We start from the raw sequence: 23096 nt of genomic DNA, 5'->3' as shown, positions 1-23096 counted from the left end.
ACATACACAGTAGGCAAGGGAGTAAGAAGTACTGAGTACTGCCAAAAAGAAGAAAGGAATATCGCCACCGATCGCGGCGGACCAGCCAGCGGATTCCCGCCGATAGAGCCGGCTGATAACGGGGCGAAACTGTGACCTGAGAGTATCGACTAAGGCGCCCCGAAGTTCGGCGCCACCGCAACCCGCTCGGCAGCCGGCTTGCACTTACCGTGGTCGTGGTGCCTGCCGCCGTCTGTCTGTATTGTCCGACTCCGGATGGTGGAATGTGGATGGTGGATGGGAACCGTGGTGCTGCTGTCCGGAGGAGAGTCTCCGCTGCGGGTTGGCGGGTTGGCGGGTTGCCCCTCGAGTCGACCGAGAGAGAGAGAGAGAGAGAGAGAGAGAGAGAGAGGGAGAGGGAGAAAAGAAGGGAGACAGACATAAATCTGCGCATTCCCTCTTTCTCTTCTTCTTCTTCTTCTTCTCTCTTCCTTCTCTTCTCACACTCTCATTCCTCTTGCATATACCCCGGTCTCTTTACTATACCCCCCCCCCCCCCCTCCTCCGGTTTAAAAAAAAAAGTTCTTTCCTCCTATCTAATCATCATGTCTAACCTTCCCCACGAGCCCGAGTTCGAGCAGGCCTACAAGGGTACGTTTACGCCATTTCTCTCCTCCCTCTCTCTCCTCTCACATTCTTCTCAACCTCAACCCTAATCCCCCCCCCCCCCCCCCCCAATCCACAAAAATACTCAACCCCCCTCCACCCTCCATCCCCTCAAACTTGATCCATATTGATACTAAAATAATAATAATAATAATAATAATAATAGAGCTCGCCTCCACCCTCGAAAACAGCACCCTCTTCCAGCAGAACCCCGAATACCGCAAGGCGCTGGCGGTGGTGTCGGTGCCGGAGCGCATCATCCAGTTCCGCGTGGTGTGGGAGGACGACGCCGGCAATGTGCAGGTCAACCGGGGATTCCGCGTGCAGTTCAACAGCGCCCTGGGCCCCTACAAGGGTGGTCTGCGCTTCCACCCCTCCGTCAACCTGTCCATCCTGAAGTTCTTGGGTTTCGAGCAGATTTTCAAGAATGCGTTGACTGGGTGTATGTCTTCCTTCCTTTCTCTCTTCCATCTTCACATGATATATATGAAGAAGAAGAAGATGATGATGATGATGATGATGATGATGCTAATTGTGAGGATGCAGTGAACATGGGTGGTGGTAAGGGAGGATCCGACTTTGACCCCAAGGGCAAGTCGGACAATGAGATCCGGCGGTTCTGCGTCTCGTTCATGACGGAACTGTGCAAGCACATTGGCGCCGACACCGACGTGCCCGCCGGCGACATCGGCGTGACCGGCCGCGAGGTCGGCTTCCTCTTCGGCCAGTACCGCAAGATCCGCAACCAGTGGGAGGGTGTCCTCACCGGTAAGGGTGGCAGCTGGGGTGGTTCTCTCATCCGTCCCGAGGCCACTGGGTATGGTGTTGTTTACGTATGTCTTTCTTTCCTTTCCTTTCCTTTCCTTTCATGTTTGGTTCTGTTTGAACCTACCGGGGGTTGGGTTGGGTCTTGGTTAGGGCTAGGCTGATCCGTATGTACAGTACGTCGAGCATATGATCGCACACGCCACCAACGGCGCGGAGAGCTTCCAGGGCAAGCGCGTGGCGATCTCCGGGTCGGGCAACGTGGCGCAGTACGCCGCGCTGAAGGTGATCGAGCTGGGTGGATCGGTGGTGTCGCTGAGCGACAGCCAGGGCTCCCTGATCATCAACGGTGAAGGCAGCTTCACCCCCGCCGAGATCGAGGAGATCGCGCAGGTCAAGGTCGAGCGGAAGCAGCTGGCCAGCATCGTGGGCGCGGGCACCTTCAGCGACGCCAAGTTCAAGTACATCGCCGGCGCCCGTCCGTGGGTGCACGTCGGCCAGGTGGACGTGGCGCTGCCGTCGGCCACCCAGAACGAGGTGTCGGGCGAGGAGGCGCAGGCGCTGATCGCGGCGGGCGCCAAGTTCATCGCCGAGGGCTCCAACATGGGCTGCACGCAGGAGGCCATCGACATCTTCGAGGCGCACCGCTCGGCGAACCCCGGCGCCGCCGCCATCTGGTACGCCCCCGGCAAGGCCGCCAACGCCGGTGGTGTCGCCGTCTCCGGCCTGGAGATGGCCCAGAACTCGGCCCGTCTGAGCTGGACCACCGAGGAGGTCGATGCCCGCCTGAAGGATATCATGCGCGAGTGCTTCAAGAACGGCTTCGACACCGCCGTCCAGTACGCCACCCCCGCCGAGGGTGTCTTGCCTTCTCTCGTCACCGGCTCCAACATTGCCGGCTTCACCAAGGTCGCTGCCGCTATGAAGGACCAGGGTGATTGGTGGTAGATCGATCCGACGCTGGCTGTTGCTGCTGCTTATGGTTGATGATAACGTATAGTACCTATATGCTTGGTTGGTTTTTTCAGCGCGACGCGATGGATAGAGGCGCCTTCTTGTTTCCTTCTTCTTCTTCTCGGCTTATGCTTAGATGAGCTTGCATGATGATGATGAATCCTTGCTTTGTCACTTTTTATTTTCTTCGTAAAGGGATGGATGGAGTTATCTAAGGCGTAGTAGACTGGACTATACTGGACGGTGAGTGGAAGTAGAAGAGTAAGTTTACTCTCTAGATGTAAACTGTACATGTCAAAATGTGAGTAAAGTAGAAATTGTGCCCTTAGGCTCGTGAGTGCACTGCAGTAACATATACCCCAGGTTGAAGCACAGTATCAATCACTCTATCAAGCATAAGTCATTCATTAAATTATCTCTCATCTAATCAGGTCAGCTCTAGTCAGGTCTAGTCTATATATACAAACCCCCAACCAGCGATTGTGCGAAAAACCTATGGGTATCAAGTAAATCCCAACTATATACAATGTCTCACATCACGATTGCTCCGGCCACGGTGCCAGCTCATGCATGATCCCCCCCGACGCCCGTTTCGACGCCTCCAGCTGCAGCGTCGGCAGCGGGTCAGCCACGACGCTGCGACGCCGCGACAACACCCCCCCAATGGACGGGTTCTCCTTCTCGCGCGGCACGACGTTCGGCTTGACGCGGCTGCGGCGCCGGTGGTGATGGCGCAGGTGCTCGTTCGGCACGGGGTCGACCTGCTTCTTGGCCGCCGGCACCAGGTTCAGATACACGGGGAAGATGGCGCCGGCGCCGAACAGCGCGACCAGCACGCAGTACGAGTGGCGCACGCCGCCGGCCAGCTGCGCGGCGTACTGCGCGAAGGGGAAGAAGGCGCCGCCGCTGATGGCGACCGTCAGGAGGACGGCGGCCGTCTTGGTGTGGCGGCCGGTGCCGCGCAGCGCGATCGCGAAGATGATGCTGAATGCGCCGCTCTCGAACAGGTACACCATCTGCGCCATCGCCTCGGCCGGCCGCCCCGTCGTCTTCATGCACAGCACCGAGAACACGATCATCCCGACGTACGACAGCATCAGGATCCACCGCGGCTTGAGGAACCACTGCAGCAAGGCCGCCAGGAACCGCCCCACCGCGAAGACCGTGTGCGCGACCGTCAGCCGCTCGAACCCGCCCAGGGAGCTGTCCGGATGCACCGTTTGGACGTACGTCTCGAAACTCATCGACAGCGCCTCCTGCCCGGCCACGTAGAAGAACAGCGACCACACCCCCAGCCCCAGCGTCAGCCACACCACCGGCACCCCCAGCACCTTGGCGCGGTTGTCCGCCCGCCGCCGGTTGGCCAGCTCCTCCAGGTCCTCGTCCGACGCCTCGGGGATCGGCAAGTAATAAAACGCCAGCGCCAGCAGCACGTCGAACAGCGCGATGCCCAGGTACGTCCACTGCACCTCCACCAGCGCCGACACGTCCGTCACGCTCTTGAACAGCACCTTCTTGGCCAGCAGCGGCGACACCACGCTGCCGATCGCCTGCACTCCCTGCGAGATGTTGAGTCGGATCTCCGAGTTCTCCAGCGGCCCGCACAGCGCGATGAACGGGTTGGCCGCCGTCTCCAGCACCGCCAGCCCGCAGCCCACGATGAAGTTCGACAGCGCGAACGCCACGTACGAGGTCAGCACCGCCGACGGCCAGAACACCAGCGCCCCGCACGCGTAGATGCACAGCCCCGTGATGAACGTCGACTTGAACCCGCCGCGCTTCAGCACCACGCGGCCCACCAGCGACGGCGCCACGAGGTAGCCCCCGAAGTAGACCGCGTGCAGCCCGAACGAGCGGTAGATGTCGAGGCGCAGGATCTGCTGGAACTGCTCGTTCAGGATGTCCAGCAGCCCGTACGCGAAGCCCCAGAGGAAGAACAGGATGGTCGTCAGCGCGATCGGCGTGATGGACTCCTTGTTGCTCAATTTGAGCATGTTGGCCGGTTTCTTCATGTTCACAAAATCGAAGAAGGTGATGCTGGGCGGGTACGAGGTGCTGGTCACGGTGTTGGTGCGGTTTTCAGCATCCGGGGGCGGGTCGGGGGCGGACGTCAGGACATCGGCGAGGTCGACGCGCGCGGACCCCAGTTGGCTCGCGCTGCTGTGGCTTTCCGTGTGCGACGCCTTGTTATCCGGCTGCGAGGGCGAAGTGCGCGTGGGTCCGGTGATGGCGGCCATTTCCGGGGGAAGGGGGAGGTCTGGGGCGGCCGGCGGCAGCCCGTCGGCGGCTTGCGAGCTGCCATCGGTGTCGCGGATCAGCTTAGGGATGATGCGCGCGACGAGCGGCTTGAGACTCGGGACACAGGCGCAAATGACGGAGACGTTGACTTCCACGACGGACCACATGAAGGAGAGCGCGCCATACCCTACACCAATCAGCACATTATTACCAGAGAGGCAGGAGCAACGTACAGCTCAGGTCGTCGCCCTGGGGATCTTGGAGGTGGATCTCCTTCAAGGCGATCTGGCGCGAGGTGGCGGCGTCCTGGATGTAGACGATGCGGATGACGTCGACAACCGCTACAAAAAAGCCGAAGCTGAAGGTGATGACGAGGATGATCTTCTGCTTGCGCGGGAGTCGCATCTGGGTGAGGATGGGGTTGGGCAGGAAGAGGATGGCTAGGTCGGTGACGATGTTGACGGGAGAGGAGGAAAGGTAGAGGGTGAGGATGTCGATGCACTGGGCGCCGGCGGGGAGGGGATAGGCGACGGCGGCGCTGACGGGGTCGCATTGGAAGACATTGACCAAGGTCAGGGCGAGGCCGGCGGCGTTGACGACGAAGAGGGTGACGTAGTTAGCCCAGCGGAAGATCTTTTCGCCCTGGGTGAGGGTGAGGTAGAAGACGAGGATGGAGGATTTGACGGCCATGAGGGCGGGATTCTGGGAGGAGGGAGGGTGAGGCTGCGGCGCTGAGGATGAGGATCGGGAGGATCAGGATGATCACTCACGTAGAGGACGGTGAAGGCATAGTCGGCGCGGTTGAGGCCAGGGCGCTGGTCGGGACGGATGTCGACATCGTGCAGGCCGAGGCCTTTGCGGGTCGCGTAGAAGAGGGAGAAGGAGAAGCCGAAGTCGAGGATCTAGAGGGTTAGCAGGGGATGGGGACGTGGGCAATTGACTGGGGGGGGGATACCCAGGCTAATAGCATCAAATAGTCGTGCAGGGCGACGCGCTTGACGATGAAGATGCGGGAGACGAAGCGCAGGGCGACGAAGACGGAGGCGATGACGAAGAGGACGATGGAGACGGTGAGGACGGTGGGCCGCTGGTCTTCCATGGCTGCGAAGGGAAGGGGGGGAGGGCCATGGCTCAGGGCATGCTATGGGGAGATGGGGAGATGGGGAGATGGGGAGAGAGGAATATAATATAGGAGATAAAATTCTCAAGAGTAAGCCGGGAAGCAAGGAAGGAGGAGGAAGATGAAGATGAAGGAGTGAGGAGTTGAGGAAACAGAAATTGAGGGGAAAGCGGAGAGGCGCCGGCGTGGCTGTGGGGCTTAGCTAATGTTTATTGTCCTTACTCGACGTGGCGTTTATCAATCTGCATCTTCTGGAATTCCGGCAGCGCCTCCGCTCAGCAGGGGCCGCTGAGGGCAGACGGCAGTACTTCACCTCGTCTCCTTTCCTTTTTTTTCACGCCCCTTCCCATTCCGAGGCTGACTCCTGCCTGCCCGCCCAGCCGCTACGCTAAGTACGTCTGCGTCAACGTGCTGCACGCGTGCGTGGAATGAATGATGATGATGATGATGATGGTGGAGGATGATGGTGAGTGTGCCAACTGCCAAGGGAGAGTTGTCAGTTGTGGGGCACTGTTTGGGTATGTTTAACTTTTTTCTTTCTTCTTTTTTTTTTTCATCCGGTGTCTGGAACCGAATACTACATTTCTATAGTGGACATACGGCTGATGGCCAACTACAGGGAGGTAACAGTTCAAGTAGCCAGATCGGCAAAAGCAAATGGTATATACGAAGACTATCCAAGCAAGATACCCAGACAGCCAGTGGTGTCATGAAGAGAAGAATCATCGATAGTCCCCTGGACCATCGCCATCAGACAGAACAATATGCACAAGAACAGTCAACGAGTGACAAAAAAGGATCTCAAGGATCTCAAGAATCCCAAGAGAAAGACAGAAGGAAGGGCTGGTTGCAGGTAGTCATGGTCGTCAATCAAAAGTCGGTCATCGAGCAGAGTCGACTCGACAATCTACTCAATGTACCACTTGGCGCCCTTCAGACGACCAGCCGCCATGCTGCCCAGCTCGCCGAACAACTTCTCGGACAGATCGATCGACACGTCGTCGCAGCCCATGCACTTGTCCCACACGGTCCCGGTGCTGGTCTTGCCCTCGTACGTGATGGTCACGGTCTTGCCGCAGTCGCTGTCCTGCATCATGCCCACGGGCAGCGCAACCACGTTCTGCGTCGTGCCGTCGCTGGTGATGCCGCAGGATCCCAGGCCCGCGACGTAGTAGGTCAGGTCACCCGTGCAGGGAGAGCCTTCGTCACAGCTGCCGCTGTAGCTGCCGCTGCTGGAGGAAGCAGTGGTGGCGGCGGCAGCGGTGGTGGTCTGGATGGTGGTGGGAGCGGCCCAGGTGGTGGTGGCAGCCCAGGTGGTGGCGGCAGCCCAGGTTGTGGAGAAGGAAGAGGTCCAGGCCTCGGGCTCGGGCTCAGGAGTCCAGGCGGGCTCGGAGGGGGTGAAGGTCGGGATGGAGGGAGTCCAGGCGGGGATAGAAGGAGTCCAGGCAGCCTCCCACTCCTCGGTGGTGGTGGTGGTGGGCTTCTTCTTCTGCCACTCCTCGTCGTCAGCAGCCGGGGTGACGGCGGCACCGGCAGCGTTCACGGTGCTGGTGACATCGACGGTGGTCCAGACGACGTCGGTGACGGTCTCGTAGACGACGACAGTCTCACGCTTCTCGACGGGGGCGGCGGAACCCAGGGCCGCAAAGAGGGCGGCGACAGCCAGAGTCTTGGAGAGAGGAGCCATTGTATAGAGTTGGTGGTCTATATGGATGGTCGAGGAAGGCTTTTGTGTGTGGTGGGGGGGATGAGGGTTTAAGGATTGGATTGACGGTGCTCTGGTCGACAGAGGTAAGGAATGAGACTGCGCAGCAGTACGAAGCAAGAAACCCAAGAAGGAGTGAGGGTTGCAAAGAAGGAATGACCGAGCTGTCAAGGAAGGACGGGACTGTGTAGTGGAGGAAGAAGAGAGAGATGAAGCGAGGGCCGCGGAGAGTATTTGTATGCAGACGGGAAGTGCATTATTGCGCCGGAAAGACCCCTCCATGACTGGTAGGCTAAGGACTGGACTAAACTGGACTGGGCTGGGCTGGACTGGATTGGATTGGATTGGATTGGATTGGACGGAACTGGCCAGGGCTGGATGTGAAAGTGAAAGCGAGAGTCAAAGAGGAAGAACCAACAACAAGGAAAAGCCACAGGGATCCACCCAACCCCACTGCCAGCTCGTGAACGGAACGGTCTGCTGAACCCTCGATCTCCGCCAATGCCCTCATCCAGTCCACACCGGTTCTGCCAGGGCACTCCCCTGGTTGGCGAAGGACGGGCCGACAGCTGTCCTGGTGCATGTAGCAGCCTGGTTGGGTTGTACCTGACTGTTCCTGACTGTTCCTGTTACTCTTACCGTCAGTAGGTCGTAGGTACCTGACCTGATTATTCCCTCGGACACCGACAGACGCAAGCAAACGAAACGTCTCTCCGGTAAGACCTGTCTGAAAAGTGACTTCGCATCCAAGAGCCGTCTCGAACCCTCCGGTTCGAGACAGCCCCAGCAGATCGGCTGATTGGCGGGCCCCGTTGGCGCCGGTGTCTCAGCCGGGCGTTCCTGGGCTTCCGGGGCGGCGCTGAATGGCCAGCAGGGATAAAGTGTGCTAAAAAGTTCTGCTTAGCCTTCCGGATTGACTTTGCGGTGGTGCCTCAGCCACTGGGTCACCCTCCAGTCGGGTGGTGGTGGTGGTGCCTGTTTTTGTGGTGTGGTGGTTGTACGCCGGACTTGCGGGCGGGCTCTCTTTTCCGCCCTCAGGGGGATCGGCGTGGCGGTCCCTGGATGGCACACAGACCCCTGAGTGTGCCACTTGCGCTCTTTGTTCTTTCTTGTCTTTCAGTGTAGGTAGGTAGTACTACTAGGTAAGTACGGAGTAGTATCTAGTCAATATGTAGGTAACAGGTAATAACTAGGTAATAATCATCTGTCATCATCATCGCATCGGGCAGTGGCAAACCACTCTCACTCGCATGACGTGTCGCGCGCCTCGACGCAGTCAGGCACCGACCAGTCACATCGCCACAGGCCCTGATGGACGGCGTTTTTGACTTTTTTTTTTTTTTTTCTATTTCATCGAGAGGGCCAGAGGATTCCAGAGGCTGCAAGATGGAGACAATGGAGGGCCCTACTGGTGGGCTGCAGAGAGTCCAGCCCAGGCCGACCAGCAGTTCCGCAAACCCCCTCTTTCCAGGCTGCGATCTGATTGAATACACCGGGAGCATCGTGTGACGGGGGCAGTCCAGTCCACTGTCAAACCGCCAAAGAGGGGTTGTTAAGTACTGGTTTGCCCGTTTGTACATGGTATCTATAGAGTATCTAGTTGGTATCTACTCCGTACTGTCTGACAACCCGACCGTCCCGTTTCAGCCTTCCATCACTCGCGTGGACTGTGGACTGGACGGGGGGACACACGGTCCAGGCAATTAATTAAAATCCCCCTCGAGTCCGCCATTCTGGGTTTCTGATATGTTCCACGACCATTGTCTGTCGTCTGCAGACTTTCATCTCCGTTGTTCAACCATCTGGGTCTGTGTAACCCACCCTCCACAAAGGCACAGACAGACCCGAGTCCTACTAAGTATCCATGTATCCATGCATCAATAATCAATGAATGTCGCCATTCATCACATCGGAGCATTTCCTCTCACTATTACACCAGGTATTTATTACCTATCGACTAGATAGTACTCACTACCTAATCCAGCCCAAACCCAATAATCCACCGGACCGGATATGAAACCAACAATCCTGCAGAAAGTGCCGGGGTACTAAGTACGAAGTAGTATTCCCATTCATTCTTTTGGAATCCGTGGTGGTGGTGGTGGCGAAGCTGGCAGACCTCGAACATAACCTATACAATCGAGTGTCTTCCACCAACATCACCGCACCCAAACAACTAGCCCCCACCGCCCGATCCAACTTCTTCCTTCTTCTTCTTCTTCTTCCCTTGAGATACCCTGGGGGCGAGGATCGGAGATGAGAAGACAGGTGCAGGTACCCGGCTGAGACTGAAGAAATAAAAATAAAAATAAAAATAAAAATAAAAATAAAAATAAAAAAAAGGTTGTGTTGGTCAGCGGGTGTAGCTGAGCTGTCACTGTTGCTGACTGACTGACTGACAGCTGGTGGGAATGGAGATGGAGATGGAGTTATGTAAGCAGGAACAGGAAAACAGAACCGAGAGAGCCAGTCAAGTGTAGGGTTTAGAACCCCTTCTTGGTAACTAATAATAAGAGGTCTGTTTAATCACATTCACAACCATCCCAAGAAATACACCACATAAGCAGTGAATAATAATGAAGGGAAAAAAAAAAGAAGAGAAGATGGATGACTAAAAGTCGACGATGTCACAATCCCAACTCACTCACGATGGATGCAGCAGCCCAGCCGTGGGGATAGAGTTGCCAACCAGACTTCATCCAAAGTTACAACCAATCGCCTACCTCAACACTTGCCTGCATATCTACCTACATACTTACTTACTTACTTACATACATACATACTTCATGCTATCTCCCCAAACCTTACTCCCACCTGTTTTCGCCACAGATAAATCCAGACTGTCCAACGTCATGATGGAGAAGCAAGTCTATGATTCATCTTCTTTCTTATCTTCCATGGAAGGTATAAGTATGCGTATGAGTAGGAGAGAGTGGTTGCGTTTTGTCTTTGCCATTTTCTATTTTATCCTATCTCTAAAATATCTAATACCTACTTACTTACCTACAATAATCAAAAGTACGCATCACATCACATCACATCACATACCTCTCTCTAACCAGAAAAAAAAAAAAAAAAAAAAGCTGACAAAATACCCCACCTACTTACCTACCTAGATGGACGCCTTCAAGCAGAACCTCGAGAACGTCAAGTCTAAGGGCAAGGATTACTATGACAAGATGATGAATCAGGCTGGAGGTACATAAATATACCACCCACCATTCATCTATCCCTATCATCTACATATATACAACTCCCAAGAACGGAAGCTGACCCTGCAGACTCCGGATCCAACTACACCGGCCAAGCCAAGGACAAGGCGGACGACATCATGAACAAGGCAAAGGATCACACCAAGGATACCATTCCGGAGTCGAAGGGCGATCATTAACTGTCCCTCCTCTCGTCTCTCTATCTACTCTACTTTACTTTACTTTCTTTACTTTACCCCACTCCAATAAATAATCATCGAGAAATAAATACGATCCAAAGATGAAAGACCCTCGTTCATATAATAAACAAACTCTGATTTCATTCAAATTTTGGAAAAGGAAATAACCCGAATATGTATCACGTGAAAATAACTAACTACATCCATCATAACATAACAGCCCATAACCCGTACCATAGCATAGCAAGACAGTATCCATCAGTCTCGTGATATAATAATTACAGCAACAAAAAAAAAAAAAAGAAAAAAGAAACCCCCCCTGACGCCCGGTCCAGAAGCAGAAAAAGAGAAAGAGAGGAGAGAGAGAGATCTCAGCCCTGGCACATCACGCACGCCTCCTTGTTCTCGATGCTGCACTGGAGGACCTGCTGCGAGTAGATGTCGTTCTCGCGCGCCTCGCTGGCCCGCTCACCGTCCTCCTCCTGTCCGGCGTTCTCGGCCTCCTGCGCCCGAGGGGCCGAGTCCGCGGCCAGCGTCCGCGGGCTGCCGGTGGTCTCGTCTTCGCTGTCGCCGCTGACCTGGGTCTGGCCGCGAGGGACCGCCGAGTAGGTGTTGGAGGCGGCGCCCGTGCCCCGCTTCTTCAGGGAGAGGTTCTGGCGGGCCACGTTGGTGTCCTCGACCTTCAGCTGCTCCTGGTCGACGGTGAACTGGATGGGCGCGGACGCGGCCATCGTACGCAGGTAGTACATGCCGGTCTTCAGACCCATCTTCCATCCGGCGAAGTGCATGCTGGTGATCTTGCCCATGGTGGGCTCCTTCAGGTGGATGTTGAGGGACTGCGACTGGTCGATGAACGCGCCACGGTCGGCCGCCATCTGCAGGATCGTGCGCTGGGAGAGCTCCCACACCGTCTTGTACAGCGCCTTGATGTCCGCGGGGATGTTGGGGATGTTCTGGACGGAGCCGCCGTCCGCGATGATGCGGTTCTTCATGTTGTCGGACCACAGGCCCAGGTCGACCAGGTCCTTCAGCAGCCAGGGGTTGACCACCTGGAACTCACCCGCCAGCACACGGCGCGAGTAGATGTTCGACGTGTACGGCTCGAAGCACTCGTTGAAGCCCAGGATCTGGCTGGTGCTGGCCGTCGGCATGGGCGCCACCAGCAGACTGTTGCGGACACCCGTCTGCGCGATCTTGGCCTTGAGCGCGTCCCAGTCCCACAGGTCAGTGGGGGTGCGGTCCCACATGTCGTACTGGAGGATGCCCTGAGAGACAGGCGAGCCCTCGTAGGTCTCGTAGGGGCCGAGCTGCTTGGCCAGATCAGACGACGCGGTCAAAGCGGCGTGGTAGATGGTCTCGAAGATCTGGATGTTCAGCTGGCGGGCCTCCGCCGAGTCGAAGGGCAGGCGCAGAGCGAGGAAAGCGTCCGCCAGACCGTTGACACCCAGAGCGATGGGGCGGTGACGGAAGTTGCTCTTCTCCGCCTCGGGGACGGGGTAGTAGTTGATGTCGATGATCTTGTTCAAGTTGCGGACCAGGACCTGCACCACCTCGTGGAGACGGCCGAAGTCGTACTCGCCACGGGCAGCATCGACGAAAGTCGGCAGAGCCAGAGAAGCCAAGTTACACACAGCAACCTCATCCGGAGCAGTGTATTCGACGATCTCAGTGCAGAGGTTGGAGCTACGGATCGTACCCAGGTTCTTCTGGTTGCTCTTCCTGTTGCAGGCATCCTTGTACATCATGAAGGGGTTTCCGGTCTCGGTCTGGGCCTCGAGGATGGCATACCAGAGCTTCTGGGCCTTGATGGTCTTACGGCCGCGGCCTTCCTTCTCGTACCTGGGGCTGTTAGTAGGAGCAATCACACACTGGGCAGCAGACTTACTTCTCGTAGAGAGCCTCGAACTCATCACCGTAGACATCGGCCAAGCCAGGAGCCTCGTTGGGGCAGAACAGAGTCCAGTCACCGTTCGCCTCAACACGCTTCATGAACAGATCCGGGGTCCACAGAGCGTAGAACAGATCACGAGCTCTGACCTCCTCCTTACCGTGGTTCTTGCGGAGATCCAAGAACTCGAAGACGTCCGAGTGCCAGGGCTCCAGGTAGATGGCAAAGGCACCGGGGCGCTTGTTACCGCCCTGGTCAACATATCTGGCAGTGTTGTTGAAGACCCGAAGCATGGGGACCAAACCGTTGGAGGTACCGTTGGTACCACCGATGTAGGAGCCGGTGGAACGGATGCGGTGAACGTTCAGGCCGATACCACCCGCGGTCTTGGAGATCAACGCACAGGTCTTCAGGGTGTCGTAGATACCGTCAATGCTGTCCGACTTCATGTCGACCAGGAAGCAAGAGGCGAGCTGGGGCTGGGGGGTACCAGCGTTGAACAGGGTGGGGGAGGCGTGGGTGAAGAACTTCTGGGACATCAGGTGGTAGGTCTCAATGGCCTTCTCGATGTCGTTGCCGTGGATTCCCACGGACACACGCATCAGCAGGTGCTGGGGACGCTCCGCCACCTTGCCGTTGACCCGCAGCAGGTACGACCGCTCCAGAGTCTTGAAGCCGAAGAAGTTGTAGTTGAAATCGCGGTCGTACACGATGGCCGAGTTAAGCTCATCTGCGTGTTTCATGATAATCTCGTATGTTTCTTGCGAGATCATCGGGGCGGGATTATTGTTCTTCGGGTTGATGTAGTGGTAGAGATCTGAGATGACCAGGGAGAACTGCTTCTTGGTCTGCTTGTGGAGGTTGGAAACGGCGATACGAGCGGCGAGGATGGCGTAGTCCGGGTGTGTGACGGTCATGTAGGCCGCAGTCTCGGCAGCCTGGTTGGTCAAGTCAGCAGTTGATCGGGGGTCGGGGCTGAGAAATACGTACCAAGTTGTCCAGCTCAACGGTGGTGACACCCTGGTAGACACCAGAGATGACCTTCTGGGTGATAGCAGCAGCATCGACATGCTCGGGATCAAGGCCATAACAGAGCCTCGACACGCGGGCCGTGATCTTGTCGAACTGTACGCGTTCCTTGCGTCCATCTGATCGAGGCGTCAACGATGTCAGCGATGTCCAGAAATGGGTGGCAACGCCCAATAGCTCGTCCGATAGACAGCAACGACGTGCCAGACAGGATCCAAAGCGACGGCAGACGCTCACCTCTCTTGTAGACAAACATTTTGGGTGGTGAAATTGTGAAGACGGGCAAAGAAAAAGATTATCAGAGGGTATATGAATGAAAGATTACTGCAGAGAAAAAGAAAGCCTAGAGTCTTAGGATATGATTAAGAAGAAGAAGAGGAGAAAATTCGTGATGGTAAGTCCTGCGGACCGAAGCTGAGGAGAGGAGAGGAGAGGATGGGAGAGGGTGGGAGAAAAGAGGAGGGAGGGGCAGAGGGTAGATATTTGACGTCGCCGGGGCCAACGCGTTACGGTGGATAGCCACGCGAATTTTCGTGTTTGGACCAAATGGGCTGCCCTTGCATCTCGCCGCTACCAGTACTACTGTAGTACTACTCCGTACTGGGTTCGGGAACGCGACGTGCGCGGTCACGTGCCCTCGCGACAACAACCAAAGTATTGGTTGGTAATCTCACGCCACGTCCGCCGCGACGAGCCGAGTCGCCTCTTACAAATCAGCCCGAATCTCGGACGCTATATCCGATGTCTACAACTCTACGCGGCCTTCGGAGCTTGGGCAGCAGCACTGCTTCAGAGCTACTAATAGAGTCCCACTGGGACCCATCGCACGAGAATAATTACCATTGCTAACTATACAGAGCTCGTGAGGAAATCACGCCCGTTGCCGAACCCGAACATCATGTCCCTGCAGATGGATACGCTCATATAACATGTGACAGTGGCCGAATAAATGCGACACGAATCGAACGAGATACACGGGTGACGCAAAGCCACGGCTTGGAAACAGAAGTGGATCGACCTACAGCGTCGCTGCAAATCCCACAAACACAACCGCCGCAAACGCAGCAGCAGAGAGCTGGCGGTCAGACGAGCCCGACGAGACGGTCTGACTCGGATAGGCACTATGGGACTGGCTAGAGCTGGAGGAGGGAATCACACTAGAACGAGACGCAGTGGGGTTGACAATGACAGGGCCCGTCTTGGTGGTCTTGGGTCCGGAGGTAGAAGAGGCGATGCCAGAGGAAGCTGTAAATGTGTGGTTCACTAGACAGAAATGTCAATTGCTGTTCTTCCGCCGGCATGGTCAACCACGTACCGTCCTTGTAGCCTGCGGACGCGCAAGTGTCCTCAAACTGCACCATAGCCATTTGGGTCTCGTCTCCGCAGAGATCCGCAATCTTGGTCTTCACTTTGTCGACGTTTGTGACGCAGATAGCCTGGAGATCAGCGGGGTTTGGCTGGGAGCTAGACTCGACGTTAGCATGGCCTTACAATCGTCGCAGCGACAATTCATACCCCACTGCAGAAAGCAGACAAGCGTTGGTCTGTGAGGCAACAACGGCGTTGCAGAGAACCACCAAAGTGGCAAGGAGAGTGGACTTGGCGAACAACATGATGGTAGATTTGAGATGGGAGCGACACGTTTAGTTAGATTCAAGTTTCTTGGGGAATGGGTTCTTGCGGGGTGATGAAAGCACAAAAGAGCGTGAGAACGAACGACTGGCCGGGTGCTGGCTGGATGAGAGACTGTGAAGGAAGAGAGCGACAGGATGGAAAGAGATTCAGAAGACCGCGAGAAAGATCAAGTCAAGAAGAGAAAGAGCGACTGGCATCTCGAAGCCCCCAACAGGCAGCTTCCCAATCGAGTATTGACCCTGCCGATCATCTGGTCTGGTCGGGACTCGAATTATTGGCCAATCAGAGGGTGAATTCTGGTAGTTGAACAGCATATGTGGGGTGCACTAGTACTCCTCTGGCTAGTGCCCGCGGACTTCCCCAGGTCACACTAAGAATCCTATCTCTTTTGCTTGCACAGGTCAGGCTAATAATGGGGGGTTCAAACTTCATCGGACGGGTAAGTGTCATCCGAATCTCGGTTGGCCTTTGAGCCATGCTAAATTCTGAGATTACATAGTACAAGCCATTCCCCACCAATATCCCACCCATTAGCAAGACCTTGCAACAACCGCGACTCCTAGCTAGTAAGCATCTATTGCAGAGTATATACAGGTCGAGTTTAACCGCCACTGCACAGTAACTGTACTCAAGAATGCGCAAGATCAACCAGGGTCAGTCATAAGGCTTGGGGCTGTAACTTGCCCTCCTTACCATAGGGGCCGAGGCAAGGGTCTGGGGCTGTTTATGTTTATCCCTACGATGTAGCCCGTAAGGCATGGCTGCGCGGGGACAATTTAACTTTGCGTAGCAAACACTACGGCGGTTTTAGGTAACAATCCTGTTAAGTTGTTATACCCAGGCCGCAACATAATTCTAGAGGTTATCGAGACAGCGTCGATGATAACCGGGATAATACTAGCGGATAGTTTATTTCCAGTTGCATCCAACGTCTTGCCATTCGACCCCTCGGCCATGGTTTTCCGATGAGAATTGCGGCGGAGATCACTGCCATTGCCCTTGCTGCAGAACACCGTCTGCATTTTCCAACGGTCCGTTTCAGCTTCGAGAAGCAATCATTATTTCAGGTTATTCGGTGACTTTAATCTGCGGGCTACAGATGATACTAAACTAAATTAGCGGCGATGATTCAAGGACTCAGAAAGAGTTCAAGACTGATGTCAAGTGCCGATAGAGGAGCACAGCTCTTTCACTGCTGACATTTATGCGAAATCTCTACTGAACTCTTGTGTGTAGAAAAGGCCGCAAAACGAAGTCTTTTCTCAAAAGATCTACAAAGGTTGATACTTGCCTCGTGCAAGAACTATGTGGTGCAAGCCAGACTGATGTATGCAAAATGGGCATACCCTATCAAGGAAGAAATACACCGTTGTAGTAAGGCGATTCTAGAATCAAGGATTAGGTTTCCCAACGGTTGTAACCAGTTCAACCAGAGAGACTTTAATCCAAGTAGATGAAGTCTGTCAGGTGGTAGAAATATCACTCTGGATACTCGTCCCATCTTGAACGAACACCGGCATTGTGATTATAGCTGGTGTTATTAGGGTGATATCGGGCTCAAAACCCCCTACTTAGGTACTTTCTGTCTCCGCGAGAAAATATCCATCAACTTCATACTATCGATATCAAGTTTCTATATCGGCATTCATCCATTGGGTAGAGCTTTCCAAGACAGGATCGATCACAGATTCTCATTACTTTCGACTCAGGGAGACCGCTGCGGCAAAAGAACATCCCGTCTATGTCTCCCCTGTGGTCTACATTGCCAACCTTAGCAGTTACTGTATACCACACCTATTCTTATTTCTCCTGCAGTAGCCCGAGTCCATTCAACCATCCTCCGCAACCATATGCTAGCGTCTTCATCATCGGCCGTCCATCGGCCAGGGTAATCATAAATCTAGGTAACATCAAATCTTGACGACATCTATAGTCTGCAACGCTTCACCAAACCCACTCCCCGTAAGCCCCATCCCTATCCCCATTCACACCAACACCACCACCACCACCACCAACCCCCTACGCATCCCAAGCCGGATCAAACCGACTAACCACCACCTCCTGCAACCCCAACCTACACTCGACGATCTCCTTCCCATTAACCAGATCATTCTCAGCGACCCTCTTCTCCGCCTCCTCCTCATCCCTCGCAATACCAGCCCTAACATGCCTCCTAACCAACCTCTTCCTCGCGACCTCGAAATCGACCTCCACAAACCACAACTCATCCATCAACCCGGCGGCGGCCCTCCACGGCTCGCGATCCAAACTCAGATAATTCCCCTCGAAAAACACGACGCGACACGACGCCGGGATCGAGATATCGTCGTCCACCGGATCCTTGACCGCGTGGTCGAAGCTCGGCGCGAACAGGCTCTGCGTCTCCGCCGTCACCGGCTCCCGCAGCGCCTGCACCAGCTTCAGGAACTTCTCGCCGTCGAACGTGAAGGCCGCGCCGCGGCGGGCGACCGCGTACGCCGGGTCGGGCATCCGCGAGAGCTGCGCGCGGGTCAGGTGGTAGCCGTCCATGGGGACGAAGGTCGCGATTTGTGGTGATTGCGGGTGTTGGGTGGTGTGCAGGTGGTTGATTCGGTTGGACATCGTTGTTGCGAGGCCGGTTTTGCCGGAGCCGGGGATCCCGCTGATGGCGACGAGGAGGCGGGTGGAGGGGGGTTGGGATTGGAATTTGTCTGGGGAGGGGGTTTAGTTAGTTGTTGTGCTTTGGTAATGGTCGTTGGGGGATAATGGGGCTGCTGAGCTGAGCACGCGACAGACTTACTCCAGATCTTATCGACCAGCCTTTCCACCTGGTCGTCCATTCTTGCAGAGTGTGTTATGAGCTATGATTATTATCTATGCGGCGCGAGAGACCCAGAGACGGTTGCGGTTGTTTATATGGATGAATGGATGGATGGATCGATCCAGCACAGAGATCCGCGGTCCCGTAGCGGACAGCAATCGGCGGTGCGGCGAGGCGTGCCTCTATGGGGAGAAAGTGCGGGGGTGGGTGGGTGGGTGGTGTGGGAGCTGAGGGCGACGAGGATGTGATATTCCCCTCTAGAATAGGAATCGTCGATAGGCGGAGGTGGATGCTTCGGGTACCGAATCAAGCAGGCGATGGCAGGTCTGGATGGCAGTGGAAGCTCGGCAGTTTAATGGGATAAATGCGTCGGCGGGGCTTGTCGTCAGAGTGGGGGCTTTCGCGATCGCCTTGCCGCCGGACTACGGAGCTCCAATAGTAATACGTCACAGGGGACCGGCGGGACCGCGCCGGGTTGGACGGAGGCGGTGATGTGACTGTTTGTTCTCAGGGACTGGGATTGGGATTCCAGGGATTGTCGGTCACATGCCCACAGCAGCCAGCTTTGATTACTACGTACACAGCCAACAATATTTATGGGTACAAGTGGATTCAGTGATATGTACTCCTAGTATCAACATCCCAGTCCGAAAAAAAAAAAGAGGCCGTTCCCCCGCCCTTAGCCCAGAGGTCACGAGACACCGACCCCCTGCAGCTGAGAACACCATAACGCCAAACAATTCACAAAGATCCCCTCGCTAAATTAACCGCGAGCCTGTCGCCGCAGGTGAGAGCCGACAGGCCAATATTTCGATATCTGACACAGTAACAGAAGATTAAAAACGATGCGTTCATCGCGGCGGAAGTGGCCCGTCCACCGTCTCGGCGCCATGCGATTCCCCGATCCGACGCCCAAGGGTGCGAGACAGGCCCGCTGCCGCCCACCACTCGTCCGGAATATCCTCCCGGCGCGCCAGTCGGTCGAGGATGGCCTGCATCTGGTGCAGGTCGGGGTCCGAGGAAGAAGAATCGGAGAATGCAAAGGAGATGGTGGGAATTGGAGGATGGTTGCTCATCGTCGACTGGAGATGCTGGGCACGTCGCAGCGACTCCATCTGCCGGATACGTCGGTACCGCCGGAACAGCGACTGCTGCGAGATCCCCGACTCCGAATCGCTTTCCGAGTCGGTCGAGCTCGAATAGTCACACGGGTTCAGAAACTCGGGGTACGGATCAAGCGCTCTTTGTAGGGCATTCGCACCCGAGTCCATGGGGTTGGACATGGGTTGCAGTGAGGTTGCGGAGCTCCGGGTCGTCCCGATCGTCGAAGCAGTCGTCCCCGATGCAGAGGCCGACGTGAAGGAGGAATCGGCGCTGGGGAGGCTGGTATCCGGTGTGATCGTAGTGAGGAGAGTCTCCCACGCATCATTGGCATGGTCGTCGTCCGGACTGACACTTCTCTGGCGATCGCCGAGGCCATCGACCATCGCTTCGCGGGCAGGGCGGGTCGCCTCATTGATCGATCGCTGTCCGACGCGTCGCAATGACGGAAAGGCCGCCGCGATCGAGAGATCCCCCAGGCTATCCGGTCGAAGGAACCGCGACAGGCGGAGGGCATCGGGGTGCGCCTGAGGAGACGACGTCCTGTGGTATGCGATCGCAGGGGCGAAGCGTGGTGTGAAGGATGGAGCATCCTGCTCCGGCCTGTTGTTGTTCACCTCGACCCCGGGCGACGGGCGGCGGTAGAAGTCGGGGAAAGACGAGTTTTGTGGAATTCTGAGGCGCTGGCCCGGACGGTCATGACGGAGCGCATCGCTCAGCAGCCGCTGACCCGCTTCGCGTCGACTTGAATCCAGGAGGCCGGTGGTCAGATCGAACGGGTCGTCGGCGGTGCTGGGGTTCGACAGCGGAGAGCGGACATGGCGGGGGAGGCCATTCGCCTCGCGCTCGATCTCATCCACCAGCGGACGAGGGAAGGGCGATCGGAGGGTTGCGCTGCGCAGGGTGGAGCCATAGCGCGAAGGGCGGCGGAGGGTAGGCTGGCGACGGATTGCGGAGCGCGCAGCGGCACACGGGTCTTTGATGGCATTGTTCTTCGGGGCCTCCGTGGAGGAAGACTCGCAAAACAGTCTGCCCCGATCGGTCAGTCATGACAGCTGGTTTCGTGCGCTCTGGCCTAGCCTAATGCAGCAACGAGCGCGTAACCCGACAGCAGGCAGAGAGAGAAAAACTTGGAAACTTACGGGATACCCATGGCTAGGTATGGCTAAGTGCTAAGTGGATGGATGGGAAGGGAAGGGAAGGGAAGGGGAAGGGGAGAGCAAAGAGAGACAGTTCAACAAATTGAATCTAAAGGGGCAGCCACATCCAGAAGACGGTGAGGCGACGCGAGAGGAGCCCGGATTGCGGGGACAACGACAACGGCCAGGCGTGTGTTGATGGAGAAGGGCGGCGACGTTCGGTTTTCCTTGAATGAATAGCGGAGGCGAAGAGATTTCGCGCCTCAGGCTGCCGTAGCGTGACGCTGTGGATGGTGCCACAGTCCCGGCGTACAATCCAGTACAGCCACATTGCACTCAGCCTGCTGTCTATTCATATCCCTACCTTGTACGAAGTGGGAAGTAGTTGCCCTTGATGCCTTTGCTCTATATCTAGAATCAATCTAGAATCAATAAAACCCCCAAGGGCAATTTATGAACGGGGTATCGACTCCGTAACTGCCCCCGTATCTGCCCCGTACGGACTGGGTCCCGTCGTTGCTCCTCCCGAAACTTACCGTTCTGTATTGCGTAAGTGTAATCACGCTCGCGTCTGGCAGACCTGCCTCAGGCGCACCATTATCGTCTCACGTGACCTGACACTTCCCCGATCGTCTTGCCGAAGCCCGCGGAAAGTCACAGCGATCGGCGGCTTTCGAGAACCGGTGAAAGTTCCACTGATAACGCCCTCTTAGCCTCCTCCTCCTCCCCCATGACACCCTCACCCCTCGTCGTCTCCCCGACCATGAGGCTTTCTTCCGTCCTTACCACATCCACCGCACACTTGGAGCCATGATCGAGCTCGGCCTAAGCCGTATCACGCGGCTCGTCCAGCAGACGCCGCTGACCTGGAAGGCCATCCACATCGCCGGCACCAATGGCAAAGGCTCGATCAGTGCCTACCTGTCCCACCTGCTGTCCGCTGGAGGCGTGCGCTGCGGCCGTTTCACCTCCCCCCACCTGATTGACCGATGGGACTGCATCACCATCGGCGAGCAAGTCGTCCAAGAGTCGCTATTCCGGCAGATCGAGGCTCGAGTCAAGCTGCGCGACCAGACCCTGGGCATCGGAGCCAGCGAGTTTGAGCTGCTGACGGCGACGGCCTTCGAAATCTTCAACCATGAGCGCGTCGATGTCGGGGTGGTGGAGGTCGGCATGGGCGGGCGGCTGGATGCCACAAATATCTTGACCGAGGTCCTGGTCTCGGTCATCGCGAAGATCGGCCTGGACCACCAGTCCCTCCTCGGAGATACCATCGAGCAGATTACCCGGGAAAAGGCGGGGATCTTGAAGCCGGGAGTCCCGTGTGTGGTGGATAGCACCAACTCGCCCGAGGCGATCCGGACTCTCGAGGACCGCATCAAGGAGCTCCAGATCGATGCGGTTTACACGCGCCCCGATGCGCCGGAGAGCCATTCGCCGTCGCTCGCCCGTCTCTTCGCTACGCTTGACCTACAACCCCACCAACGAGCGAACATGTCCTGTGCGGTATCGGCCCTGAAACTGGCCCTCGCTCAGTATCGCCCGGAAGTTGAGGTCGATGCGCTTATCCCAAGACTGTGTGACGTGGAGTGGCCGGGGCGCCTGCAGAAGATTGTCCTGCAGCCGTTGGCGGCTCGCGAAGAGCCTGTGCTGCTGGATGGTGCGCATAATACTCAGTCGGCGGAAGTTCTGGGGCAGTACGTGGACCACAAACTGCGTCCCCACGGGACAAGCGTCACCTGGGTCATCGCCGCGTCTCGTGGGAAGGATATCGCCTCTTTGTTCCACTCGATAATCAAGGCTGGCGACCGCGTGGCAGTGACGGCCTTTGGCGATGTCGATGGCATGCCGTGGGTCAAAGCGACCGATACCGAGGAAGTTGCTGCGTGTGTCAGTTCCATCGCGGGGATCGGACCAATCCAGGGGTTTGGGGAGGATATCGTGGCTGCCATCAACTGGGCCTGTCGGGAAGCGCAGGGCGAGCCGATGGTGATTGCTGGCAGTCTTTACCTGGTGTCGGACGTTCTACGACTTCTCCGCGGGGCACGGGAGCAAACATGAGGCAGACATCCTGTAGCCGACCGAGAGATACCCTTTTTTCCATCGCAGCATTTTGGCGTATCTGTATATGAGCGAGTGTTTCCTTGGTAATTCCATCCGGAAGTCTTTGTATCCCTTCCTTGTCCTTCCACTGTAAAACAGTAGTACTAGTAAGTACTGTAGTGATGAGGATTTGCGCATGTGCAGAACAGTATCGGATCATCGGATAGCCTTCCACCCCAGCATGCAGACCCAGTAAATTCGACCCCAGAAAAATGGCCGACAGCTCCTCCAGTCCGGAGCTCCAGCTGGGGTCTGATAAGGCTGACCGGAGATACTCCAGCAGCGGCCGGGCGCTGCGTCATGGCCCAAGCCAGCTGGTGGTCTGTGGAGAAAAGGAAAGTTCAAAACACCCGCCTGATTTCCCTGCATCGGCCCTCAGCGGTGGTCTTCTCCTCCCCCTCCCTCCCCCCCCCCCTCGCTCCTCGAACAGTCAAGTCCGTCTGCAGGATCCAGCTTTGCGGTTTTCCGGGTCCTTCACTGACCGGCGCCAGTCCCGGTCCTGTCGCTTTTGAAGGCGAACTCTTCGATGGGCAGAGAGACCGACGCGTGCAACGGACGCGGCTCTTTCGACTGCGAGAAGAAC

The 23096-nt window shown here is 56.4% G+C and overlaps 9 protein-coding genes across 9 annotated transcripts; 3 read left to right on the top strand and 6 right to left on the bottom strand.

Moving 5' to 3' along the window:
* Positions 1–524: 524 nt before the first annotated feature.
* Positions 525–2537, top strand: BO70DRAFT_361080 (glutamate dehydrogenase). Its single transcript, XM_025542964.1, has 4 exons — positions 525–630; positions 812–1087; positions 1192–1478; positions 1588–2537. Exons 1-4 carry the CDS (start codon positions 585–587, stop codon positions 2356–2358), a joined length of 1380 nt encoding a protein of 459 aa, XP_025400801.1. The 5' UTR covers positions 525–584; the 3' UTR covers positions 2359–2537.
* Positions 2538–3125: 588 nt separating this feature from the next.
* Positions 3126–5472, bottom strand: BO70DRAFT_386502 (putative MFS monosaccharide transporter; the record flags this gene model as incomplete). The annotated part of the gene is made up of 2 exons (XM_025545826.1): positions 4836–5472; positions 3126–4789 (listed from the first exon to the last, which is right to left on the bottom strand). Coding segments are annotated over exons 1-2 (2121 nt in total), but the record flags the coding sequence as incomplete, so codon positions are not given.
* A 1163-nt stretch (positions 5473–6635) lies between these two features.
* BO70DRAFT_277263 (RlpA-like double-psi beta-barrel domain-containing protein) lies at positions 6636–6953 on the bottom strand (the record flags this gene model as incomplete). Its single annotated transcript, XM_025538995.1, has 1 exon — positions 6636–6953. A coding segment is annotated over one exon (318 nt), but the record flags the coding sequence as incomplete, so codon positions are not given.
* Positions 6954–10331: 3378 nt separating this feature from the next.
* BO70DRAFT_361078 (uncharacterized protein) lies at positions 10332–11019 on the top strand. The gene is made up of 3 exons (XM_025542963.1): positions 10332–10445; positions 10544–10625; positions 10709–11019. The coding sequence occupies exons 2-3, from the start codon at positions 10544–10546 to the stop codon at positions 10816–10818; spliced, it is 192 nt and encodes a 63-aa protein (XP_025400798.1). The 5' UTR covers positions 10332–10445; the 3' UTR covers positions 10819–11019.
* A 170-nt stretch (positions 11020–11189) lies between these two features.
* Positions 11190–13991, bottom strand: BO70DRAFT_428293 (ribonucleotide-diphosphate reductase subunit RNR1; the record flags this gene model as incomplete). Its single annotated transcript, XM_025547958.1, has 4 exons — positions 11190–12657; positions 12704–13644; positions 13697–13854; positions 13973–13991. 4 exons carry the CDS (start codon positions 13989–13991, stop codon positions 11190–11192), a joined length of 2586 nt encoding a protein of 861 aa, XP_025400797.1.
* A 506-nt stretch (positions 13992–14497) lies between these two features.
* Positions 14498–15521, bottom strand: BO70DRAFT_312749 (putative GPI anchored cell wall protein). Its single transcript, XM_025540221.1, has 3 exons — positions 15251–15521; positions 15051–15199; positions 14498–14998 (listed from the first exon to the last, which is right to left on the bottom strand). Exons 1-3 carry the CDS (start codon positions 15346–15348, stop codon positions 14754–14756), a joined length of 492 nt encoding a protein of 163 aa, XP_025400796.1. The 5' UTR covers positions 15349–15521; the 3' UTR covers positions 14498–14753.
* Positions 15522–17054: 1533 nt separating this feature from the next.
* Positions 17055–18466, bottom strand: BO70DRAFT_312747 (kinase-related protein). The gene is made up of 2 exons (XM_025540220.1): positions 18150–18466; positions 17055–18060 (listed from the first exon to the last, which is right to left on the bottom strand). Exons 1-2 carry the CDS (start codon positions 18187–18189, stop codon positions 17390–17392), a joined length of 711 nt encoding a protein of 236 aa, XP_025400795.1. The 5' UTR covers positions 18190–18466; the 3' UTR covers positions 17055–17389.
* Positions 18467–19021: 555 nt separating this feature from the next.
* Positions 19022–20284, bottom strand: BO70DRAFT_289116 (uncharacterized protein; the record flags this gene model as incomplete). Its single annotated transcript, XM_025539305.1, has 1 exon — positions 19022–20284. A coding segment is annotated over one exon (1263 nt), but the record flags the coding sequence as incomplete, so codon positions are not given.
* A 488-nt stretch (positions 20285–20772) lies between these two features.
* Positions 20773–22602, top strand: BO70DRAFT_224106 (dihydrofolate synthase). Its single transcript, XM_025538752.1, has one exon. It carries the CDS (start codon positions 21221–21223, stop codon positions 22469–22471), a length of 1251 nt encoding a protein of 416 aa, XP_025400793.1. The 5' UTR covers positions 20773–21220; the 3' UTR covers positions 22472–22602.
* The last annotated feature ends 494 nt before the right edge of the window (positions 22603–23096 follow it).

Source organism: Aspergillus heteromorphus, assembly GCF_003184545.1.
Source record: "Aspergillus heteromorphus CBS 117.55 chromosome Unknown BO70scaffold_8, whole genome shotgun sequence".
Taxonomy (NCBI): domain Eukaryota; kingdom Fungi; phylum Ascomycota; class Eurotiomycetes; order Eurotiales; family Aspergillaceae; genus Aspergillus; species Aspergillus heteromorphus.
The sequence above is the reverse complement of the archived record's forward strand: the minus strand, read 5'-3'. Positions and strand labels throughout refer to the sequence as shown.

Excerpts from the sequence above, each read along its gene's own strand:
- BO70DRAFT_361080 (XM_025542964.1), top strand. The coding sequence starts at position 585 with ATGTCTAACCTTCCCCACGAGCCCGAGTTCGAGCAGGCCTACAAGG. Across the intron at positions 1,088-1,191 it reads CAAGAATGCGTTGACTGGGT|TGAACATGGGTGGTGGTAAG; the intron begins GTATGTCTTCCT and ends GTGAGGATGCAG. Across the intron at positions 1,479-1,587 it reads CTGGGTATGGTGTTGTTTAC|TACGTCGAGCATATGATCGC; the intron begins GTATGTCTTTCT and ends CCGTATGTACAG.
- BO70DRAFT_361078 (XM_025542963.1), top strand. The coding sequence starts at position 10,544 with ATGGACGCCTTCAAGCAGAACCTCGAGAACGTCAAGTCTAAGGGCAAG. Across the intron at positions 10,626-10,708 it reads GATGATGAATCAGGCTGGAG|ACTCCGGATCCAACTACACC; the intron begins GTACATAAATAT and ends CTGACCCTGCAG.
- BO70DRAFT_312749 (XM_025540221.1), bottom strand. The coding sequence starts at position 15,348 with ATGTTGTTCGCCAAGTCCACTCTCCTTGCCACTTTGGTGGTTCTCTGC. Across the intron at positions 15,200-15,250 it reads TGTCTGCTTTCTGCAGTGGG|CTCCCAGCCAAACCCCGCTG; the intron begins GTATGAATTGTC and ends CGTCGAGTCTAG. Across the intron at positions 14,999-15,050 it reads GTCCGCAGGCTACAAGGACG|TGAACCACACATTTACAGCT; the intron begins GTACGTGGTTGA and ends ATTTCTGTCTAG.
- BO70DRAFT_312747 (XM_025540220.1), bottom strand. The coding sequence starts at position 18,189 with ATGGACGACCAGGTGGAAAGGCTGGTCGATAAGATCTGGA. Across the intron at positions 18,061-18,149 it reads GCTGGTCGATAAGATCTGGA|ACAAATTCCAATCCCAACCC; the intron begins GTAAGTCTGTCG and ends CCCCCTCCCCAG.
- BO70DRAFT_224106 (XM_025538752.1), top strand. The coding sequence starts at position 21,221 with ATGATCGAGCTCGGCCTAAGCCGTATCACGCGGCTCGTCCAGCAGACG.